The sequence below is a fragment of the Helianthus annuus genome, chromosome 6 (genome assembly GCF_002127325.2).
Source record: "Helianthus annuus cultivar XRQ/B chromosome 6, HanXRQr2.0-SUNRISE, whole genome shotgun sequence".
Lineage (NCBI taxonomy): Eukaryota > Viridiplantae > Streptophyta > Magnoliopsida > Asterales > Asteraceae > Helianthus > Helianthus annuus.
In genome coordinates this window covers 9834822-9855655 of record NC_035438.2, presented here as the reverse complement: position 1 = coordinate 9855655, position 20834 = coordinate 9834822, and the positions used below count along the sequence as shown (strand labels likewise).

At 38.4% G+C, this 20834-nt stretch overlaps 1 protein-coding gene across 1 annotated transcript; it reads right to left on the bottom strand.

Moving 5' to 3' along the window:
• Positions 1 to 6922: 6922 nt before the first annotated feature.
• On the bottom strand, positions 6923 to 12042 carry LOC110864652 (protein DETOXIFICATION 24). Its single transcript, XM_022113766.2, has 9 exons — positions 11889 to 12042; positions 9994 to 10244; positions 9344 to 9885; positions 9139 to 9225; positions 8992 to 9048; positions 8370 to 8608; positions 7390 to 7508; positions 7227 to 7313; positions 6923 to 7138 (listed from the first exon to the last, which is right to left on the bottom strand). The coding sequence occupies exons 2-9, from the start codon at positions 10237 to 10239 to the stop codon at positions 7076 to 7078; spliced, it is 1440 nt and encodes a 479-aa protein (XP_021969458.1). The 5' UTR covers positions 10240 to 10244; positions 11889 to 12042; the 3' UTR covers positions 6923 to 7075.
• Between the last annotated feature and the right edge of the window lie 8792 nt (positions 12043 to 20834).

Genomic DNA, 20834 nt, shown 5'->3' with positions numbered 1-20834 from the left:
ACTTATAAAAAGTAAAAAGAGTAAACTGTTATTTTGGTCATTGTGGTTTGCGCAGTTTTGTCATTTTAGTTTAAATCTCAAAACTTTTTAAAGCTGGGTCCCTGTGGTTTGCATTTTGTTGTCATTTTAGTTCAAATCTCAAAAACTCTCATTTTTTACTGTTCCAACATACCTTTTTTGTCTTTGTGCAGTGGTAGTTTTGTCCAAGTACATTTCATTAAAACATTTTCTTAATTAAAAACCCCCAAATAAATACCCTTCTAAATAAATCAGTTGCCATCTTCCCCAAATGTCAAACCCTAATTCCATAAATGCAGAGACCACCACCGCCACCTCCTCCCCCTTCTCACCACCGCCACCAGCAACACCCACCTCACCGCCACCATCAACACTCACCTTCCCCTTGTCGTCAATGCCACACCACCGACACTACATCAACATCAACACTGAATCATGAATGATCATCATCATCGTTCACAGTGAGTAAGTTTCTTGTAGAATTGAATTCAATTTGTAATTGGATTCATTTTTATTGTAATTTTGTCGTGGATAAAAATGTCATATATATGTCGTTATGAATGACAAAAGATGTCATATAAGATTCTTGTAGAAATGAATTCAATTTGTAATTGGATTCATTCTTTGATTGTAATTTTGTCGTGGACAAAAGATGTCATCCACTCACCTTCCCTTTGCCGTCAATGCCACACCACCGCCACTACATCAACATCAACATCAACACTGAATCATCATCATCGTTCACAATGAGTAAGTTTCAGTTTGAAGTGAGTAAAGCGTCTTTCAGATCTGCGTATCATGATGAAACAGTGAGTCAAGAAGAGATGAATGATGGTTTACCGCCGATTGATCTAAGGTACGGTTTGTACAGCTGTAAATAGGTGGTGAGAAGGGAGTTTGAAGTGAGTAAAGTGTCTGTAAGGTACGGTTTGTACATCCGCGTAATTTTTGGATTGGCGATGAAGAAATGAATAGATTTTTGTGAAGGTTTTAGGGTTTGTACAGCTGTAAATAGGTGGTGAGAAGGGGAGGAGGTTGTGGTGAGAAGGGATGACTGATGAGGTGGTGGTGAACTTGATGGTGACGGTGGTGGGGGTCTTGTAAGAGAGAGAAATGATTGCAGAGAGAGAGAGAAAGAGTGATTGTAGAGAGAGAGGGGAGAGCTTTTATAAAAATCTTATTAATAATTAATTTAGTTTATTAATTATTAATATGTTATATTAAAATCAGAATGACCAAAATGCCCCTGCACAAAAAGACAAAATAGGCATGTTGGAACAGTAAAAAATGAGGATTTTTGAATTTTGAATTTTGGACTAAAATGACAATAAAAGTGAAACCACAGGGACCCATATTTAAAAAGTGTGAGATTTGGAGTAAAATGATAAAAGTGCCCAAACCATAGGGACCAAAATGGCAATTTACTCAAGTAAAAATAAAATATAACTATTTAAAAGAACAGATCATGTTTTTATTATTATTTTTTTTAAATTATTTACAAAGTATGTGTTAATCTTAAAATTTAAATTTATAAAAGAGTAAATTACGTTTTTGGCCCATGTGGTTATATCACTTTTACTATATTAGCCCAAAATAAGAATTTTTAACATATCTGCCCCCATGGTCTCTATAACTAACCATTTTGGCCCCTAAGTCTAACCATTTTAGCCCCCATGGTCTCTATAACTAACCATTTTGCCCCCCCCCCCCGATCTCTAGACTTAGGGGCCAAATTAGTTAGTTATAGAAACCCTAGGGGCAGATACGTTAAAATTTCTTATTTTAGGCTAATATGGTAAAAGTGATATAACCACAGGGGTCAAAAACGTAATTTACTCTTTATAAAACTTACAATCACTCAGAACATAAAAATTAAATGAGTTGATCTTAAAATTCAAATTTATAAAACTTACAGTCACTCAGAACATAAAATTAAATTTCATAACAACGTGAATCCTAGATTGAATAATTCCTTCCTTTACATTAGAAAAAATTTGTGTTAGGGTGGATTTTTACAAAACCTTTGTATTTGGGTGGATTTTCATTTCTTGTTCTATTTCCTTGGTTTTTAATTTGTTGAGGATTTGTATTAAATTAATGATCCCCTTTTATAGTTTTTACAATGTATAATACGGTAAACGAAGAGACAATCCATAATTATGATTAGGGCTGGTAATAGGTAACCTGTATAAAACACGATTAGAACTGTTTACTGAAAAGTACACCATGTGATTTTTTACTTTTATAAAAATAATCAAAATTTGAAAGTTAGGATCCATCATTTCTCCTTCTTGGTGCATAAAATATACATATGTCATATAGACATTAGATATAAAGTAGTTAAACAAGTCGTATTCATGTTTAAAATTTTTGCTGTTCGCGTTATTAGATACCCGTTAAACCCGCTAAGACACGATTTGCCAGCCCTAATTATGATAACGTGTTTTCTAAACTTTAAATTTCGCCCATTGGGTTTGTAAATAATCATTCTACTCAGTATATGTTTAATTCTAGTTGCTTTCCAATGAAAATCATTTTTCAAAGTAAATTTACGCGTATTAAATTACATTTTTCGTCCTTTATGTTTGTAGCGGGTTGCAATGGATACCCTTTAACTTCAATAATTACAGTCATAATCCTTTATTTGGAAAACGCATTACACCTTTCGTCCTTTAGCACTAACCAAGTTAAAATTTTCAATTATATCAATCCACTTAAGGGTATTCTGGTCATTTCATGTTTTTATTTAAAATGTTCATTAATAAATAAAACCAAAAAATCGACATATATATAACATCAGCTTCCCCAATTCAATCATCTTCCCCAATTCTGAAACCCTAAAACAGCATAAAGATCCACCCTCTCTACATAATCTTCCACCTCCTGTAATACATTTCTCTGCGTTTCAGACATTTTCTCAACATCACAATCCTCTTTCAATAGACCGAGACACAAATTAACATCCACTTTCCTCCCAAAAGTTTTCCTTCACATATCTTCAAGAAATTTCATCCCGTCATCTACCCTGTTAGCTGTCACATATCCTTTAACGATGGCTGTTTGGATGGGAGAGAGAGAGAGAGGTTTTAGAGAAAATCTTCGCAGCTCGAACAACTGGATATTCCCGAGCGATAGCTTCACGTCCGGCGGATTTGTAGTCGTAACTGCAGTCATGTCGATCGGAGTAACGGTGTTCGGAGCAAAAACTGTTGCCGAAACTCTCGTTTCACCGGCTCCGTCGTCTCCAAGCGTTGTTTACGAGACAGATCTGTGGATAAAACCGAAGATAAAGGGTTTGTAATTGTTTTAGGGTTTTGATTCTTTTTAATTATTTTTTTGATGGTGTTTAGTCCCAGAGGTGATTGTTAGGGGGGGGGGTGCTACAAACATAAAGGACGAAAAGTGTAATTCTAAATCATTACCAATACACTGATTTCAAAATTTATTTATGTGTTTTACATTTTAAATTTTAATTTAATATTTGCATTTAGTTTGGACCTTTGGGTTGTTAGATATTTACTTTTTATTTCTCTATATAATACCATTCTTATATATAATTGTACATCATACATTGATTCATTTACTGTATCATTCAAAAGATAAGTATGGCATCAACCTCTGTACAATCTGATGATTTGAAGCAGGGATTTATTAAACAAATCGAGGAGTAAGTTTATGCAGACAAGGCTACTCTTCAAGAGTTGAAGAGGTGTTTTGATGGATTACAACTTGGATTGCTGACAAGAGACCAGATTTTGAGAAATTTGATGGCAATGCCAACCACTTCAGTTCGTGACTTATGTGTTGCGAGTAACATTGAATTTGGTGATAAAGACTTGTAGTTCATGACAAAGTTCAAGAATATACACCGAGAAGTTCAGTACTCGATGGAGTTAAAGTTTTAATTTCTTAATTCCTTTTATTAGATTTTGAATGTTTTATTAGTTTTCAATTTCCTATGTAATTGTTAGTGTTTTAACAGTTTAAATTTTAAAGACGAGACATCTTTCTTTTAACAGTTTAGTTTTACTTATTGTTTCAAATTACTGTTTTAATAGTTTAAATTTTAAAGATGAAACATCTACAATAACTCGCATGATCAAAAATTTTGAAAGGGTATCTCTTCAGTCAAAGTTTGACCGGTGGCCTCAACCCACTCATGTGGTAACATCTAAAGAGGCTAGATGCAAGGTGGATGGTTAGTTATGTCATACTATTTTTATAACTAAGTTTTGTTATTATTTCACATTTTGATAATGATTGTTTTGCATTTGTAGCACTTTTAAAAAGACAAGGGGTTGATGTTAATGGTATTCTTAAAGCTGCTCTGAAAAAGGAAGTTGAGGAAGAGCCTCAACCGTATATTGATTGCATTGCAACTTTGCAGGTTTTGCACAAGTTTTTTTTTTTTAATTTATCTTTGACTTATTAGAGGGGTAGTTTTGTAATTTACTAACGTACAACAAATATGGTTGTGCAGGTCTGGCGTGTGAACGGAAGTTATTCTAATTTGTAATATCTGTTAAACAGTCAACGTGCTCTACAAATGGTATGTTTACATTTTTGTAATAGTCAATAACATTTTATTTTTTTCAATATAATTACTGTCAATCTATATGAAACATCAGATGTCTAAGAAATCCAGCATTTGAGACACCAAGTTCTTTTGTTGCAACTGGTCTATGTCGATCTGGGGCTCCTAACGAACCTGGTTCCAGTCGGCTTAGAACATCTCTAACAGATGTTACAAATGGTTAGTATAACAATTGTTGTTCAATGTGCTTTTATTTCTTTTTGTAGTAAATTATACTCTTTAGCCATGGCGTAGTTTAACGATTGCTTGTGTTGTTGGGAACATAATAGAAGTTTTAACTGATCTATTCAGAAATTTCTCTTTTGCATATGTGTCGGCTAGGGCTTATTATGAACCAATGTTGGTCTTTGATTTTATTGGGGAATTGCTTAACAAAGATTTAGGGGATAGGGAGTGGGGAGCGGCAAACCCACTTCCCCGAATTGTTTACAAGTGGCAAACCAATGCCAAAGTGTTTACCGATCAAATTTTCACCGGATTCGGTGATGCTTTACCGATGCGGGAAAGGAGAAAGGAAAGAGAGGGGGGGTGTGGGGGGTGTCCATTCCAATCTCAACCAATCACATTTTTTTTCTTTTTTTTATTTAAAAAGTTTACCCCTTCACCAAATGTTTAAACCATTGCCAACACTTTTCAGCAAAGTTTAAACATTTTTGACTGATTGACATGGCACGCTCTAATTAGTCGGTTTTTTGGTTTACCACTCCAAAGTGTTTAACCACTCCTTACACCCTTAGTCAGACAACTAACAGACCAAGAACGTATCAAGATATTCACTTATATTGTGTTGGTTTACTAACCTTATGCATACAAACATTTTCTTTGTTATTATATTACATTTTTATGCATTGTTTTTTTATTAAATTTTAAACAACTAGAAAAGATTCATAGTTTATTGTATGGTAATTAAATTTCAGGTGAAAAAAACGCTTAAAGGTGTTAAGAGTAGAGGCCTGTCGCCAAAAACCAGCTATCCAACCAATTAACCAACTAACGTGAGTTAAAATAATAGTTTTATTATTGTTCCATATTTCGATCTTATTGTTTGATATTCATTGTGCAGGTGTGGCGTGTGAACGGTAAAGAAAATAGTCTACTACAAGGACTTCTCACCATAGATTTCCTGGCTAAAGATGCATTCTTATTTTATCATACCAAAATGTTGATTTTACCATTTTTGTCTTTGATTGATATAACTATTTTTGGTCTTTCTACAGCGGGTTTTGAAGGCTTCTCAGTAGGACTTTAACAATCTGAATTCGTTATGATTTAAAACCTCAACGAATTCTGATTGTTGAAGTCCTATTGAGAAGCCTTCAAAACTCGCTTTAGAAAAACCAAAAATAGTTTTATCCATCCAAGACAAAGATGGTAAAAAGCAGTTTCTTTGTTTCTTACTCTCACGATTATGCTTTTTGATATGTTTTCTTTGTTTTGTAGGGGTAAGATGGGTGCTTCTCTCCATAGGTGATACAAAACACGAGTTATTGGCGACAACTCGCCATATTTAACATATAAATAAACTTTTTATTTTAAACATGGTGCCAATAGCCTGTGTTTTGTATGCCCTATGGAAAGAAACACTCATTTTCCCCCTACAAAGCAAAGAAAACATAAAAAAAGCATTATCATGAGATTAACAAACTAACAAATCATTTGAAAAGTGACATCGTGGACCATTTGGGCATTACTGCCACATACTGTTTGATAATTTGTTAAACGACAAAAAAGACTCGACAGTGTTTGCCAACAAAGTATTCTATTTAGATATTAATGTGTCATAGTTTTTGGTTTGAATCTATTATAAAAAATAATGATTCTGTTTCACATTTTGTATAGATAATAACTTTTTAATGTAGAGCATATGAATAACTTGTGAGCAAATGCTTCGTAATTATTTTGTATTTTTTATCGATTAATGTTTATCGTTGTAATTTTTTAGCAAATTTATAATGTTTAGCATATGACCTTTCGTATTTGTATCGATTAATGAATTATGGTTAAAGAATTATGTACTTATGATTGATTTGATGAAAAGATTGTTCTTCTGGTCTAAAACAAACCCGTGTCATATACGGGTCATAAGCTAGTCATTTTATATAACATAATGAATGGCTTCGTTCACATTAGTTTTGACTTATTTTATTTGTTTAGTAATTGTCACATTAAGATAATGTCACAAGACCATAGCAAACCCAGTATATTTAGAGAAAACCACATTCTAAATTAATGATTCGAATGAATACAATGAAAACCTTATATGTAGGGATATTAAACAACAAGACACTACAATTAGAAAGCTAACAACAATTACTAACTGGATTTCGTCTAATAAAGATATTTAAAAAATCCCATTTTATTAGAAAACAATGCTAATACCCAAATAAGTGAATAACTACAAAATCTCGTGACATCAAATACCAAAGTAGCTAACCATCTCATAGAACAATAGAAGTAATGTATTTACTCTGGATTTTCCGACGACTTAACATAAAACCGATTTAACCGTTCTGAAGCCTTCTTAACCTACAATACCCGAAGCACATCACTCGTTAACCGCAATAAACTCCAACTCTAAAACACATGAACACAAATAGATACGCGACACATTTACCTGATCGTCCCAGTCAGTTGCCCATGCCATATATATAAGCGCAATCGTCTGTGTCACAACACCACCGATCATTCCGATCCATATGCCCTGTCAAATAACCCGCTTTTCATAACTGAAACTACTAAGAACACTTGAAAAGATATTTCATCCAAACATTGTATACCTTTACTTGAAGGTTAGTCAAGTAACCAAGCAATGCCCCAATTGGAATACCAATTAGATAGAAGCAAACGAGGTTCACGATTGCTACAGTACCCTGCATCCCGGCTCCAACCGCCACCCCTGATGACAACAAAATTTGTATATTCAAGACACAAAGCATTCTTTATATCAGCGTTGACTAGACGTCAAAATAGACAAGTCAAATCAGGCGGGTTGGGTAACAGGTCAAAACTTAAAATTAAAATTGCATATTTCCCCTTAAAAAACTGCTTAATTGCGTATTTACCCAACTTAAAATTAAAATTGCATATATCTCCTTCCTTAACTAATAAAATTGCAAATTTACCCATTTTGATTTATTTCATTAAAAACAAGTTATATAATGACTTTTTTACCCTTATTTTTACTAAAACTTAAAAAAATAAATATTTATTCATTTTTACTAGTTTTTGTAGATTTTTACTAGTTTAGCGGTTTATTTCAGTGTTTAAGTTTTAGTAAAAATAGTAAAAATGAATAAGTATGTATTTTTTTTAAAGAATTGTGAAAAATCCACAAAGACTAGTAAAAATGAATAATTTTTTTTTTTTTTTTTAGTTTTAGTAAAAATAAGGGTAAAAAAGTCATTATATAACTTGTTTTTAATAAAATAAATCAAAATGGGTAAATCTGCAATTATATTAGGTAAGGAAAGGGGATATATATGCAATTTTAATAGTTAAGGAAGGGGATATATGCAATTTTAATAGTTAAGGAAGGGGATATATGCAATTTTAATTTTAAGTCAGGTAAATACGCAATTAAGCAGTTTTTTAAGGGGAAATATGCAATTATCCCTATCTAAAAATGCTTGCGTGTCCTAAACTCTGAAAAGCGCCCGTTAACACACCTGAACCCTTTTACCCATTTCATTTTGTCTAAACTTTCTTATTTGACCCGTTTGGAACAAAACTAAACCCAAAAATGGGTCGCAATAGTTACCTGAGAGAACAGGGTAAATGCTGTTGAGTAAAACCGAAAAAGAAAGGAGCAAAGAAAGGTCTGATACTGTATCTGCAACTCTTTCATCAGTGGTGAACACGTAGGCAAGTTTTCTTCCAAAAATCAGACAGAGAACAAAGAAAAACAATCCAATTGCAATAGAAGTCCCCAACAAGACTTTAATTGAGAACTTTGCTGCTTTGGCATTTCCTCTCCCTAATTCATTTGCAACCCGGACACTGCACAATACGATATACTTTAGGGTGCCAAACGGAGCCCCGCTCGAATCGGCTTGGACCAATGCACAAAACACAAAAAAACACTTTACATTCATTTTTCTTTAAACTTTACAAATAAGCAACACATTATATAGGATTTAAAAAAAAATGATCCTTTTATTATAAAGCGATTAGGAGGTAAGCATTTGAAAACACTTCGAAATACTTTTGACCCTGAGTGACCTGTACATTTTGTTTCAAAATAACCAACCGAAATTTGACCCCATTTCAATTTTCAAGTAAACTGGTCAAATCTGCTACATCCAACAAAGTTAATTAAAAGCACATGTAATGTTGATGAAAAAGTATGAATTTTATACGAAGAATTTAACATATCCATTTACCATGCAGCACCTAAGAACCCGAGGCTGATCATGAATTCCCATGCATTGATATTCAAGCTGAAAATATTAACAACATAGCAAATTTCTCAGGAGAGATTTAAAATTTAACTTAAATGGATACAAAAACTCGTAAAACGATTTTGATACCATATCGAGAAAGCAGATATAGCAACCTCTGCATCTGCCATATACCCCGCAAGCAAGACCAACACCGCATTGTACCATAACTCCAAGCTGCATATACAATATATATGATTGATTATATGTAGGGTTGCAAACCTTTTAGTGAGCGGAAAAAAACACATTTTAGGGACAGAACAATGATACAACCCTAAGTTTGTGCCTTACTTACCAGACCATCACACCAGAAGATATGGAAAGCTTCACAACAGGAAACAGATCCTTAAACGCAGCTACCGTAAATCCTTTCCAAGAATATGGACACCAACCACCAAATATGTAAATGAATTCTCCAATCACAAGAAACCATGATGACATGGACAGTGCAATCATTGCACCAGCAACCCCGAGGTCTAGCTTATACACAAGAAGCAAAGACAAAGGGATGTGGATCCCGAATTGGAAGATTGAAAGCCATGCAATCACCATGTTCTTTAGCTGTGCTTGTAGGAACATTTGTATGGTCAAGCTGAAGACGAAATTGTAGACAAAAGGGATGAACCATAGAGAGATGGGACCGCCACTATTTGCTACCGCCTCGTCTTCCCCTAGAAGTTTGAAAATTTGTGTAGCAAAGATGAAAATTGGGAGTAAGACGGTTAAAGTAATTAAGTCAACTATCCATGATCTTTGCAAGTAAATGCCCATCATGTGGTGTTGCCCTGCTCCAAACGCTTGACCACAAAGAGTTTCAGTTGCACTCGACATTCCCAACTGCAGGTCAAAGGGTGTTTTTTATAAGCTCTAGCGATCCCATGTGGGTCCCACAAATGTCGAAACTATCTCAACTTAAATATTAAATAACTGAAGTAATGAACTTACAAGGATTCCATTGACAAAGCGGACACTGAGCGTTTGAACAAGGGCGTAGGCAGCAAGATCCATGTCACTAATATGGCCGATAAATGATTGTGTAACAACAATGGTTCCAAATGCACATACTCTTGATATGACACCTGGCAATGCGACCCTCCATATCTTTCTTGATTCGTCCCATATCCTCCCTTTCAAGTCCCCTTCTTCCTCTTCTTCGCGTCGAAGTAACTTTGCTTGAATTCCATCTTCCATAATTGCTGTTTAAAAATATCTGTTATATTTGTTTAACCGTACAAGCTGATACATGTGCCTATTCTTTTCCTGATTGAAACTTTTATAAAATGACAAATTGTAGGCCAAAAAAAGAACAAAAATAACCATGTGTAAGTTCAAACATTTGTAATTTACTATATTAGATTTAGAATCTTGTCATTTTCTGAGCCTCACGTTCCTTCCTATGCCTAGGACACAAAAACTCACTTTTGTTTCCAATTTTGTCTATAAACATATACCGTATTTTGTTTTTAGTCCAGCCACACCTTGCAATGTAGAAATTAATGTTTTAACTAATTAATTCAAGTATTCTTTGTAAAAAAATCTACAACTACCATCTAAAAGATTCACATCATAGAGTAGGGTTGTTCATCGAATCGAATAACGAAATCGAATCGCATTTTTATTCTTTTTACCTGAATTCATATTCGATTCGATTTGTATTTGAAACTTGAGTTTCGAATAAATTCGATTTAATTCAAATTCACCTTAAACAATAAATTATTTTACTTTCATTTCTTAAAACTACTACAAACTAATTATATTTTACATAAAATATAATAATTTGCAAAATTATTTAACTATCAATATGTCAAAACACCAAAATTTAGGAAATAAGTTGGTTTACTAGTAGCGATTTAAGCTAGGTAAAAATTTATAAATAAGTAATTCATACTTTGGCCCAAATTTAGAAATTACATGTGTATGTATAATATATTAAAAGGTTATATATAAATTGAATTCATATTTCGAATCGAATTGAAAATCATAAATTCGTATTCGATTCGAAATTGATTACTGGACTCGAATACGAATCAACTCGAATTCGAACCTTGATAATTTTTCGAATTGAGTGGAATTCGAATTTTTCGAATCCGAATCGAATTCTCAACACCCCGGAGTCACTACTAAAAGTACGGAGTAAAACACATATTTGTTTTTGACTAATTAAATAATTTATTTATTACTAAATATTAATTAAAATACGTGTTAAAGGTAAACAAAAATTTAATAATTTTAGTTAGGAACAAAAATTTAATAATTTTAGTTAGGTTAGGTGGACGTTTCTCAGTCACTGGCTCACTGCTATTAACGTGTCACGTGTCTACGTACGTCTGTTATAATTTCTAAACAACCTCCTACTCATCATCTCTTTACTCTCCCTATCCTAACAACACCCACCGGAAAAACGGAAACCAATAAGCTATGTAACGATCAAATCTCATATAACATAACAAACAGCAAAATTTCAACTCTCAATTAACACATCATTTGAACTGTGTAGACACTGAAGATCAACGTCGATCATTAATTCATTATCACTATAAATTAACTCCTTATTCAATTGTTAATTAATTAATTAAACTCAACTTAATACACGAACATATATCGTTTTAGTAGATCCGTTACAGTGAAAACTAGCAATCACTAACAGTTTATCGTCACGAAAACCTAAAATTCTATTGCGATTCTCTACAACACATGAACATATCATTCAATTGTGTATATAGACGGTGAAGAACATCGAATCGGTTCTAAGTTCCAATTATATCAAATTAAAACGTCAATTGAATCAATATCAGCATGTCTATGATGAAGAATTGAATATACGACGAATAGAGACTTACGAAAATGATTTTCCGATGAAAGAATGCAGGCGATGATTACGTCACTCCGGTAGCAAAAACAGAGTGCAGAAAAGATGTTGTGAAATATGAGGATGCTGGCGTCACGCGTTGAGTAGTGGGTTGAATCGGTATTTATATTGACAGGTGGGGGTTAGGGTGTGTGACACCTAACTTTCAAAGCAACTTTTATAGTCCAGTATGGGCCCTCCGCCCTTGCTCATTAGTTGCAACTTTAGTCCTTTGAATTTGTTTAACTGTCACTTTAGTCTCTTCGTAATTGGTTGACAATTTCTGACACGACTCGAAAACACGAAATGATCATAACATGAAAAATTCGTGGGTTTGAGTTTAGTTTAAATGTGTTCGGGTCAGTTTGAGGTTGAATCCGCAAATCCGTTTAGCTAAATAGATCGGATTCGGGTCAACTCGATCGGATTGGCCGGTTGAACCATTTATATTATATTTATATTTTTAAGATATCTTTTGTGTAACAAATTAGATAGATTGGGTGTATATTTTATGTTATATATTAAGACAAAAAATCAAATACAAATACTTTTATTATACAAAACATACAAATAGGGTGAAAATGTAAAAAAATGTGGTGGCATTTTCATAATTATTTACTCGTAGAGTAATTATCAAAATTACTCTACAAATGATCTTGTAGGGTAATTTTGATCTTATAAAGTAATTATCAAAATTACCCTACAAGTGTATCAAAATTATTCTATAAGTGTATCAAAATTACTCTGCAAATTTATCAAACAACATACAATTCAAAATTACTCTACAAAATCTTTTGTAGAGTAATTATGATACTCTACAAATTACCTTAGAAGATCAAAATTACCATATAAGATCATTTGTAGAGTAATTACGATACTGTACAAGATCAAAATTACCCTACAAGAACATTTTACAAAATTACTATACAAGATCAAAATTACTCTACAAGAACATTTTACAAAATTACTATACAAGATCAAAATTACCCTAGATCATTTGTAGAGTAATTTTGATAATTACTCTACGAGTAAGTAACTACGAAAATATCACCATGTTTTTTTTTTTTTTTTTTGCTTTTTCATGTCTTTCGTACATTTTGTACGATAATGCACTTTGTACGTGAACTTAACCCTATATTTTAATTATAACTTTAATAGAGAAATTGTTAAAAGATTTTATAATTTAAATGTAATTTTATTATATACATTTGTATTTTTTATAATAAAATTTAATTATAATTTAATATTATTAATTTGCCGAAAAAATTAAAAATAAAAAAATTCGGGTTAAATGGGTCGTATTAAGGTCAACCCACGAATATTCGGGTCGTCTTCGGGATTATATGTAAGACACGATTTTCGGGTTCGGATCCATCTAAAATTTTCCAGTTCGGGCCAATTGGAACGGTTAGTTTGAGATATATAAATTCTTATAAAAAATACAAGAATCGGCAACAAGTTAATGGAATAGATATTTTTTTCTCATTTTGTGAGAATTGAAATTGGTGAATTAGAGTTTGACACGCAGGTCGGTTGGTCACAAAGACGAATATTTGAGTTGGTCTCACACCTCCATATCATTGAAAATCCGCCATCCGTCTATAACTACGTACACATACACATCTCATTCAATGAAATGGGATACGTTGTTATTATGTGTTTGGTTTTGGTTGTTTGTAAGGGCCACGAAACTAAACGTAGTGCAAGTTACTATTGACGAGGTGTGACCCGCGTCGCTCACCCGACCCGGTTACAACCTTTTATATTTACATAAATACCCAGAATTATTCTAGAACCTTCCATATCTATAAGGAAGGTGCATAACTAAATCTCCCACTTTTCGGGAAGATCATGTAAATCTCCACCTTATCGGAGCACATCCTAAAATAAGGGAAACCCTAATTGAGAACCTATAAATAAAGACAAATACGTAAGGTACGATCATCTAATTCCCCTACACTTTTCCCTTCATATACTTCTCCAAAAGAACGAATACTTATTCTCACGCCGGAGGGTGGTTACAGGAATAACCCCATTCCTGTAACGAGTCCTAACGGTGTTTCTGTTTTGCAGCCACACGTTCGGGTCATTGATCGTTGAAGTTTCCCGAGTTGTTAAGGTCAGTGTTTCTTCATTGGCGCCATCCGTGGGACCAAGCAAGAACAACAAAGAGCTTCATGGCAAGTGATCAGAACATGGCTGGTCAAAGAGCTACGAATGATAATCTGACGCTAGGGGCGGGAGGCGTAACCGCCCCAGTATCATCACCGGCCGTTACCAGATCGTTAGATTTGGAGTTCGAGGCGGAGGGGCCACCACCAGGGTTTGGTAACGTTACCACCGTCTTTTCCCAGGCCGTGGTTACAAACCCTTACTTTTACATGCCCTCACAAACACAACCCGGAAGGGTGGAGGGAGCAGGCAGCGGCACCTCAGCCCCAGGGGCTGCTATTTCTTCACAGACTTCGCATCTTTTCTCCACCCCAGTCATCACCTCGGCGAGTCCTAGCATCTTAGCACCTGGAACCAACACTCCTCAATACTACCAACCGTTGATCTCCAGCCCAATGCCACCGTTGTATTCAGCCGCACTCACGGCAGCATTGTCCACCCCGCCTCATCAGCCGGTCATCATGCCAACGGGAGTAATGAATGCCCCTGTCACGCCAGGCAATCAGATGTATTTCCCGGGATATTGCTACGCGCCCCCTTTCGGGTACTTACCCTCATACGGGGGAACAGCCTATCCCCCTCAGGGAATGACACAAGGGATGTCACAGTCGCCCTACGCGGCTTACATGCCGCCGTGGTGGAACTTTCCGAGTCCACAACCAATGTATACTCAGGCGTCAACTGAACCCGTACACGACAGGGAAAACGCGGTCCGACCCCGGTTTACTCCTTTTGAAAACTCCGGTCCAGGAACAGGTCCCGCCCCGGGTGCAAACAACCCACCGGCACAAACAGTGAACTTAGAAGAGGACGAGTTAACCAAGCCATACAAGCCAGTAGATGCAACATTCCGATCTAAATTTACACGCCGTATCGCCGAAGCCCCTATTAAAGAAAAACCAAAGATGCCCCAAACAGTCGGCAAGTACGACGGCCTCACCGACCCGGATGATCACCTTAATCTATTTAAGAGTGCGGGTGAGGTGGCTTGTTGGCCCATGCCCCTTTGGTGCAAAATGTTCGTACAAACCTTAGTAGGAGCAGCGCGAGTATGGTGGGACAGCTTACCCACAGGCGAGATAGACAGTTTCGAGGATCTGGAATCAAAGTTTATCCTACAGTTCAGTCAACAGCGCCGACATACGAAAGATAGGAATGAACTACTCCATATCCGTCGTCGAGACAACGAAACGGTAGAGAATTTTATCATCAGGTTCAATAAAGAAAGCCTGGCGATACCAGGTGTCACTAACGATTTGGCATGCGGAGCTTTCCTCCAGGGGGTTAATGATGACGAATTACTAAGAACGTTGCATGGAAGGGACGGGGTACCCCCGACCATAGACGAGATACTGCGGATTGCCAAAGTATACGTTATACAAGAAAAAGCGGTAGCGGCCAGCCACGCGGCTAACAGAAAGAAAGAAGCCTTGAAGAACCAAGAAGAAAAAGACAATCGGGGGTCTAAAAGTAAACACAGGGGAGACCGATATCAGCGGAACGACAGAGACTCGCGTTACGATAAGCATCGGAGCTCATACTCAAGAAATGAAACGTCAAAACCCCGTTCTGAATATCCCAATCTAAGCAAGACCCCGGCAGAAATTCTGGCCTCGGAAAACCTCAGGCTCAACCCACCAAAGCCGCTGAAAGATAACCCGAACAAGGATACGAGCAAGTACTGCGAATACCACAAGGGAAGTGGACACGACACCAACGATTGTTTCCAGCTTAAAAAACAAATCGAGTACTTCGTAAAGTCAGGAAAGTTGGCACATCTGGTGCGAGATATCAAGCAGGGTCCGCCGGTGGTCAAGGAGGAAAATGACAAGGCGGCAGGAAAAAGGCCGCGAGAGTTAAACATGGTCCATGCTGGTATAGGAAGAGGGGCTAAACGGAGTTTCTCCACCCTCGAGCCTTGGATGTTGGCAACAATGACCATCGAACCACGAATGGAAGATTTGCATCTTACCACGGACGCCCTGATCGTTTCCGCGGCAGTAGGAGATTACCGAATGAGGCGAATTTTGGTTGACACCGGAAGCTCAGAGGATATCATATACGAGCACTGTTTCGATAGAATGCAACCGGAGGATAAAAAGCTGCTCGAATCGGTACATGCTCCCATTAAGGGTTTTACAGGGGAAAAGGTGGATCCCATTGGTCAAATCACCTTCCCGGTAACCTTCGGGCAAGCACCCAAGGAAAGAACAATACTACTAACTTTCCTCGTGGTCCGCGCCGAGTCATATCACAATGTAATCATCGGAAGGTTCACTTTGGGGAAGCTAGACGCCATAGTCTCCACGGCAAGAGGTTTTATGAAGTTCCCAACACCGCAAGGTATTGCCACGGTGTTTCGAGATAGAGTTGGAGAAGTATTGGACACCAAACGATGCCGTCAAGGCCCCGCAGGGGTTACAGGGCCAGAGAGGTGGGTACTGAGCACACGCCACCCGGATCAAATGGTCACCATCGGCGATACTCTGTCCCCAGAGGTAAAGAGCAATTTGAAACAATTGCTAAAAAGAAACGTAGACATATTCGCTTTCGAGCACGCCGATATGACCGGAGTCCCTCGCGATAAAGCAGAACATAAGCTCTCCACGCTCCCAGGCATTAAGCCAGTCGCCCAGGGTAAACGCAGTATGGCCCCGGATCGCCGGGCAGCGGTCGTTAAGGAAGTACGCAAGTTAGTGGAAGCTGGAATCCTCAGAGAAACACAGTATCATACCTGGGTGTCTAACCCGGTCATGGTTAAAAAGCCAGATGGCACATGGCGGATGTGCATTGACTTCAAGGATCTGAACAAGGCGTGCCCGAAAGACGCATACCCGTTGCCGGAAATTGATTTAAAAGTTGACTCCCTGGTACCGTATCGATACAAGTGTTTTCTAGACGCATATAAGGGATACCACCAGATCAAGATGGCCAAAGAAGACGAAGAAAAAACAGCCTTTCACACCGACGTCGGCATCTTTTGTTACACCAAAATGCCTTTTGGGCTACGGAATGCGGGAGCCACCTACCAGCGCCTCATGGATAAGGTTTTCGAAACACAGATCGGGCGGAACTTGGAAGTTTACGTAGACGACCTGGTCATAAAAAGCAGCGAAGAGAAACAAATGTTGGCAGACATAGAAGAAACTTTCCAGCGGCTCAGAAAGCATAACATAAAGTTAAACCCAAAGAAGTGCTCTTTTGGGGTTGAAGAGGGAAAATTTCTGGGGGTAGTAGTTACCCACGACGGTTTTAAAGCCAACCCAGAAAAAATAACCGCCATATCGCGGATGCCATCCCCCCGAACGTTGAAGGAAGCTCAAGCCCTAAATGGACGACTGGTAGCAATCAACAGGTTCCTTGCAAGGCACGCTGAAAAATCACTGCCGTTTATAAAAACGCTGAAAGATTGCCTCGACAAAAAGAATTTTAAATGGACGGCAGAAGCGGAACGAGCTTTGCAGGAAATGAAGCGGTTCATAGAAAAACTACCCACGTTGACCGCGCCCAGACACGGCGAAGTGCTAAAAATGTATCTGGCGGCGGCCCACACAGCGGTAAGCGCGGTGCTCATGGTTGAACGAGAAGGGAAACAAACACCCATATACTACATAAGCCGGGTGTTGGCGGGGCCTGAAACGCGTTACCCTACACTGGAAAAGCTGGTATTAGCATTAGTACACGCCACCAGGCGATTAAGAAGATACTTCCAGGCACACCGCGTACAGATCTTAACTAATTACCCGCTACAGCAGATCCTGCACAAACCTGAGGTCTCGGGTCGGTTGGCTAAATGGGCTATCGAGTTGGGAGCCCTGGATATCGAATATCAGAAACGCACAGCAGTCAAGGGACAAGTTATCGCCGATTTCTTAGCCGAAATACCAGAAGGAGAGGTAGTCACGGACCCGGTTGTCCAAGACATACCAGAAACGAGCACAGCGAGGCAGACTTGGAAGTTGCACACAGATGGATCGTCTAGTGGTAAAGGGTCTGGGGCAGGTTTGATGCTGATAAGTCCGGACCAAATCAGGCTAATGTACGCCTTACGTTTTGATTTCGAGTGCTCCAATAACGAGGCGGAATACGAGGCGCTACTGGCTGGTCTACGAATGGCAAAATCCATGGGTGCAGCCAGGGTCGACGCATACGTCGACTCACTGCTGGTCAACAATCAAGTCAACGAAACATATGAAGCAAAAGACGAGGCAATGGCGAGATATCTGGCAAAAACCAAAGAGCTCATGAACTCTTTCGATAAAGTCACGCTCAACCACGTGCACAGAGGGAAAAATCAGATAGCAGACGCCTTAAGCAAACTTGCCACCTCCGGCATGGAAAAGGAAGTCAAGGTTGAGACATTACAGACACCTTCAATTGAACCGCGTAGCGTCTCCGCTGTCACAATGGAAGAACCCTGTTGGTATACCCCGATCCTGCTTTTTCTCAAAACCGGCGAACTGCCTCCCGCCAAGGGCGAGGCACGAAAGATTCAAACGAAAGCACTGCAATACGAGGTCAGCGATGGTGTCCTGTATCGAAAATCTTACCTGGGTCCCCTCCTACGATGCGTCTCCCCGGTTGAAGCGAAATACCTCATCAGTGAAATACATGAGGGTATATGCGGTATACACGCGGGTCCTCGAGCAGTGGTCGCTAAAATTCATAGCGCGGGGTATTACTGGCCCGGGATGCATGAAGACGCCGTCAGAGAACTGAGAAGATGCCTCAGCTGCCAAAAATTTGCCCCTCAAACAATTCGGCCCAAAAATAGTCTAGTACCGGTGACATCGGCTTGGCCTTTTCAGAAATGGGCTGTAGATATTGTGGGACCTTTCCCGCCCGCTCCCGGGAAATTAAAATACTTAATCGTGGCGGTGGACTACTTCACCAAGTGGGTGGAAGCAAAACCCTTGGCTAAGATAACGGCAGAAAACGCCAAAAAGTTTCTCTGGGAACACATAGTATGCAGGTTTGGCCTACCGCTCTACCTGGTAAGTGACAATGGGACGCAGTTCACGGATAGAATTTTTCAAGAATGGTGTGCCGATCTCCACATTCAGCAGATCTTCACGTCGGTAGCACACCCACAGGGTAATGGGCAGGTAGAGCGGACGAACAGAAGTTTGTTAGAAGGTATCAAAAAACGGCTGGGACACGAGGGAAGCTCGTGGGTGGAGGAGTTGCCACACGTCCTTTGGGCGCATCGAACAATGCCCAAGACCAGCAACAACGAAACACCATTTAGCCTTACCTATGGAATGGAGGCTATGATACCTGCTGAGGTAGGGTTACCATCGTTACGCCGTCTCGAAGTAAAAGATAACAATGACCAATCGCTGAGAGAGGGCCTAGATTTATTGGAAGAGAGGCGTGAGGCGGCCGCCATTAGCGAGGCACGTTACAAAAAAGCACTGGAAAAGTATTACAATAAGCGGGTGTCTAAATTAAGTTTCAAGGTGGGCGATTACGTCATGCGCGACAACGAAGCAAGTCGAGCGGAACCAACGGGAAAACTAGGCCCCAACTGGGAAGGTCCCTATATCATCCAGGAAGACTTGGGCAAAGGAGCCTATCGCCTGTCCCGACTAGATGGCACGCCGGTCCCGCGCAGTTGGAACATCGCACAGCTGAAGAAATGCTATTTGTAATGCCTTGCTCCTAACAGCAAGAGTCAATTACCTTTTCCAGTTCGCATTTGTAACCCATCATGGGATTTTTACTCTTTGTTTATTTTTTAATGCAAGATTAATAAAGATGCAAGTTCATCTATTACAAAAATTACCATCGCACAATGAATGCATTATCCGGTAGAAACAAAAACAACACCCTTAAACACGAAATATTTTTCATTATAAGTCATAGGGTAACTACAACAAGCGCTTACGGCGGGTATCTTGGTAATAGATACATAAACCGCCTCAAAAAGCAGATAGGCATCATTACATATACATAGCCTATCTCAAAAAATCAAAAACCAAGTACTTGTCCCTGTTTTTAATAAAAACCAAACATAAGGGAACCAAAATACAGAACATGTTCATAAAACACCTATTGATGAAAGATGGGTGCCGTCACCACTGCAGGGGTAGGCACCCCCACATCATCATCGTCTTCCACCACCACCACAGGGTTGACGGCCAAGGGAGCAGTTGAGCCACCAACCATTCGGAACATCAAGCCAGAGGCATCCGTCGGCTGCCCCTTCGTCCGACCACCGGACTGACGCTGGTAGGTCAGACGATATCGCCGTTCAGGGTCCACCTGGATCAAGTCAGTCAACACATCAGCCGATAGCTGCATTCTGGGATCCTCTGGTTGAGGGTCCGGGATAACAAGGCTTTGACATGCTCGGTTGGCACGAACCGGAGCAGCATTTGGGATTGGTCGTCTGCTCCTAAGCATTGATCTTGTTACCGGATGCTGTAACATCAAAAGGCCATCAGCAGCGTCAAGCACCCGAAAGATCTCGGAAAGCCTTTGCCGGTATCGTTTTCTTTCCATTGCACAAACATAAACAAAAATGGAAACGAAGGGTGAATTTATAACAGTAGTTAACAAGTTTTGACAGTGATGACATCAGGTATATTAATTAAAAGTAATCATCACACATCACAGAGTCATATTTTCAACGACGGCGGTGTCAGAAATCATGACATTTGCATTAATTTGGCTGTCAAATCAAAACGGATAATGGGCACTAAACCCAATTTAAACAGTATCAGCAAGAGTACACAACGAGCAAAACAAATGAATAACGGAATGG

Bases quoted from the DNA above. Each gene is read 5' to 3' on its own strand.
- LOC110864652 (XM_022113766.2), bottom strand. From the start codon at position 10,239: ATGGAAGATGGAATTCAAGCAAAGTTACTTCGACGCGAAGAAGAGGAA. The intron at 7,509-8,369 runs GTAACTATTGCG...TGTTGTCATCAG, and splicing joins CATTTACCCTGTTCTCTCAG to GGGTGGCGGTTGGAGCCGGG. The intron at 7,314-7,389 runs GTATACAATGTT...GTTATTTGACAG, and splicing joins TGACTAACCTTCAAGTAAAG to GGCATATGGATCGGAATGAT.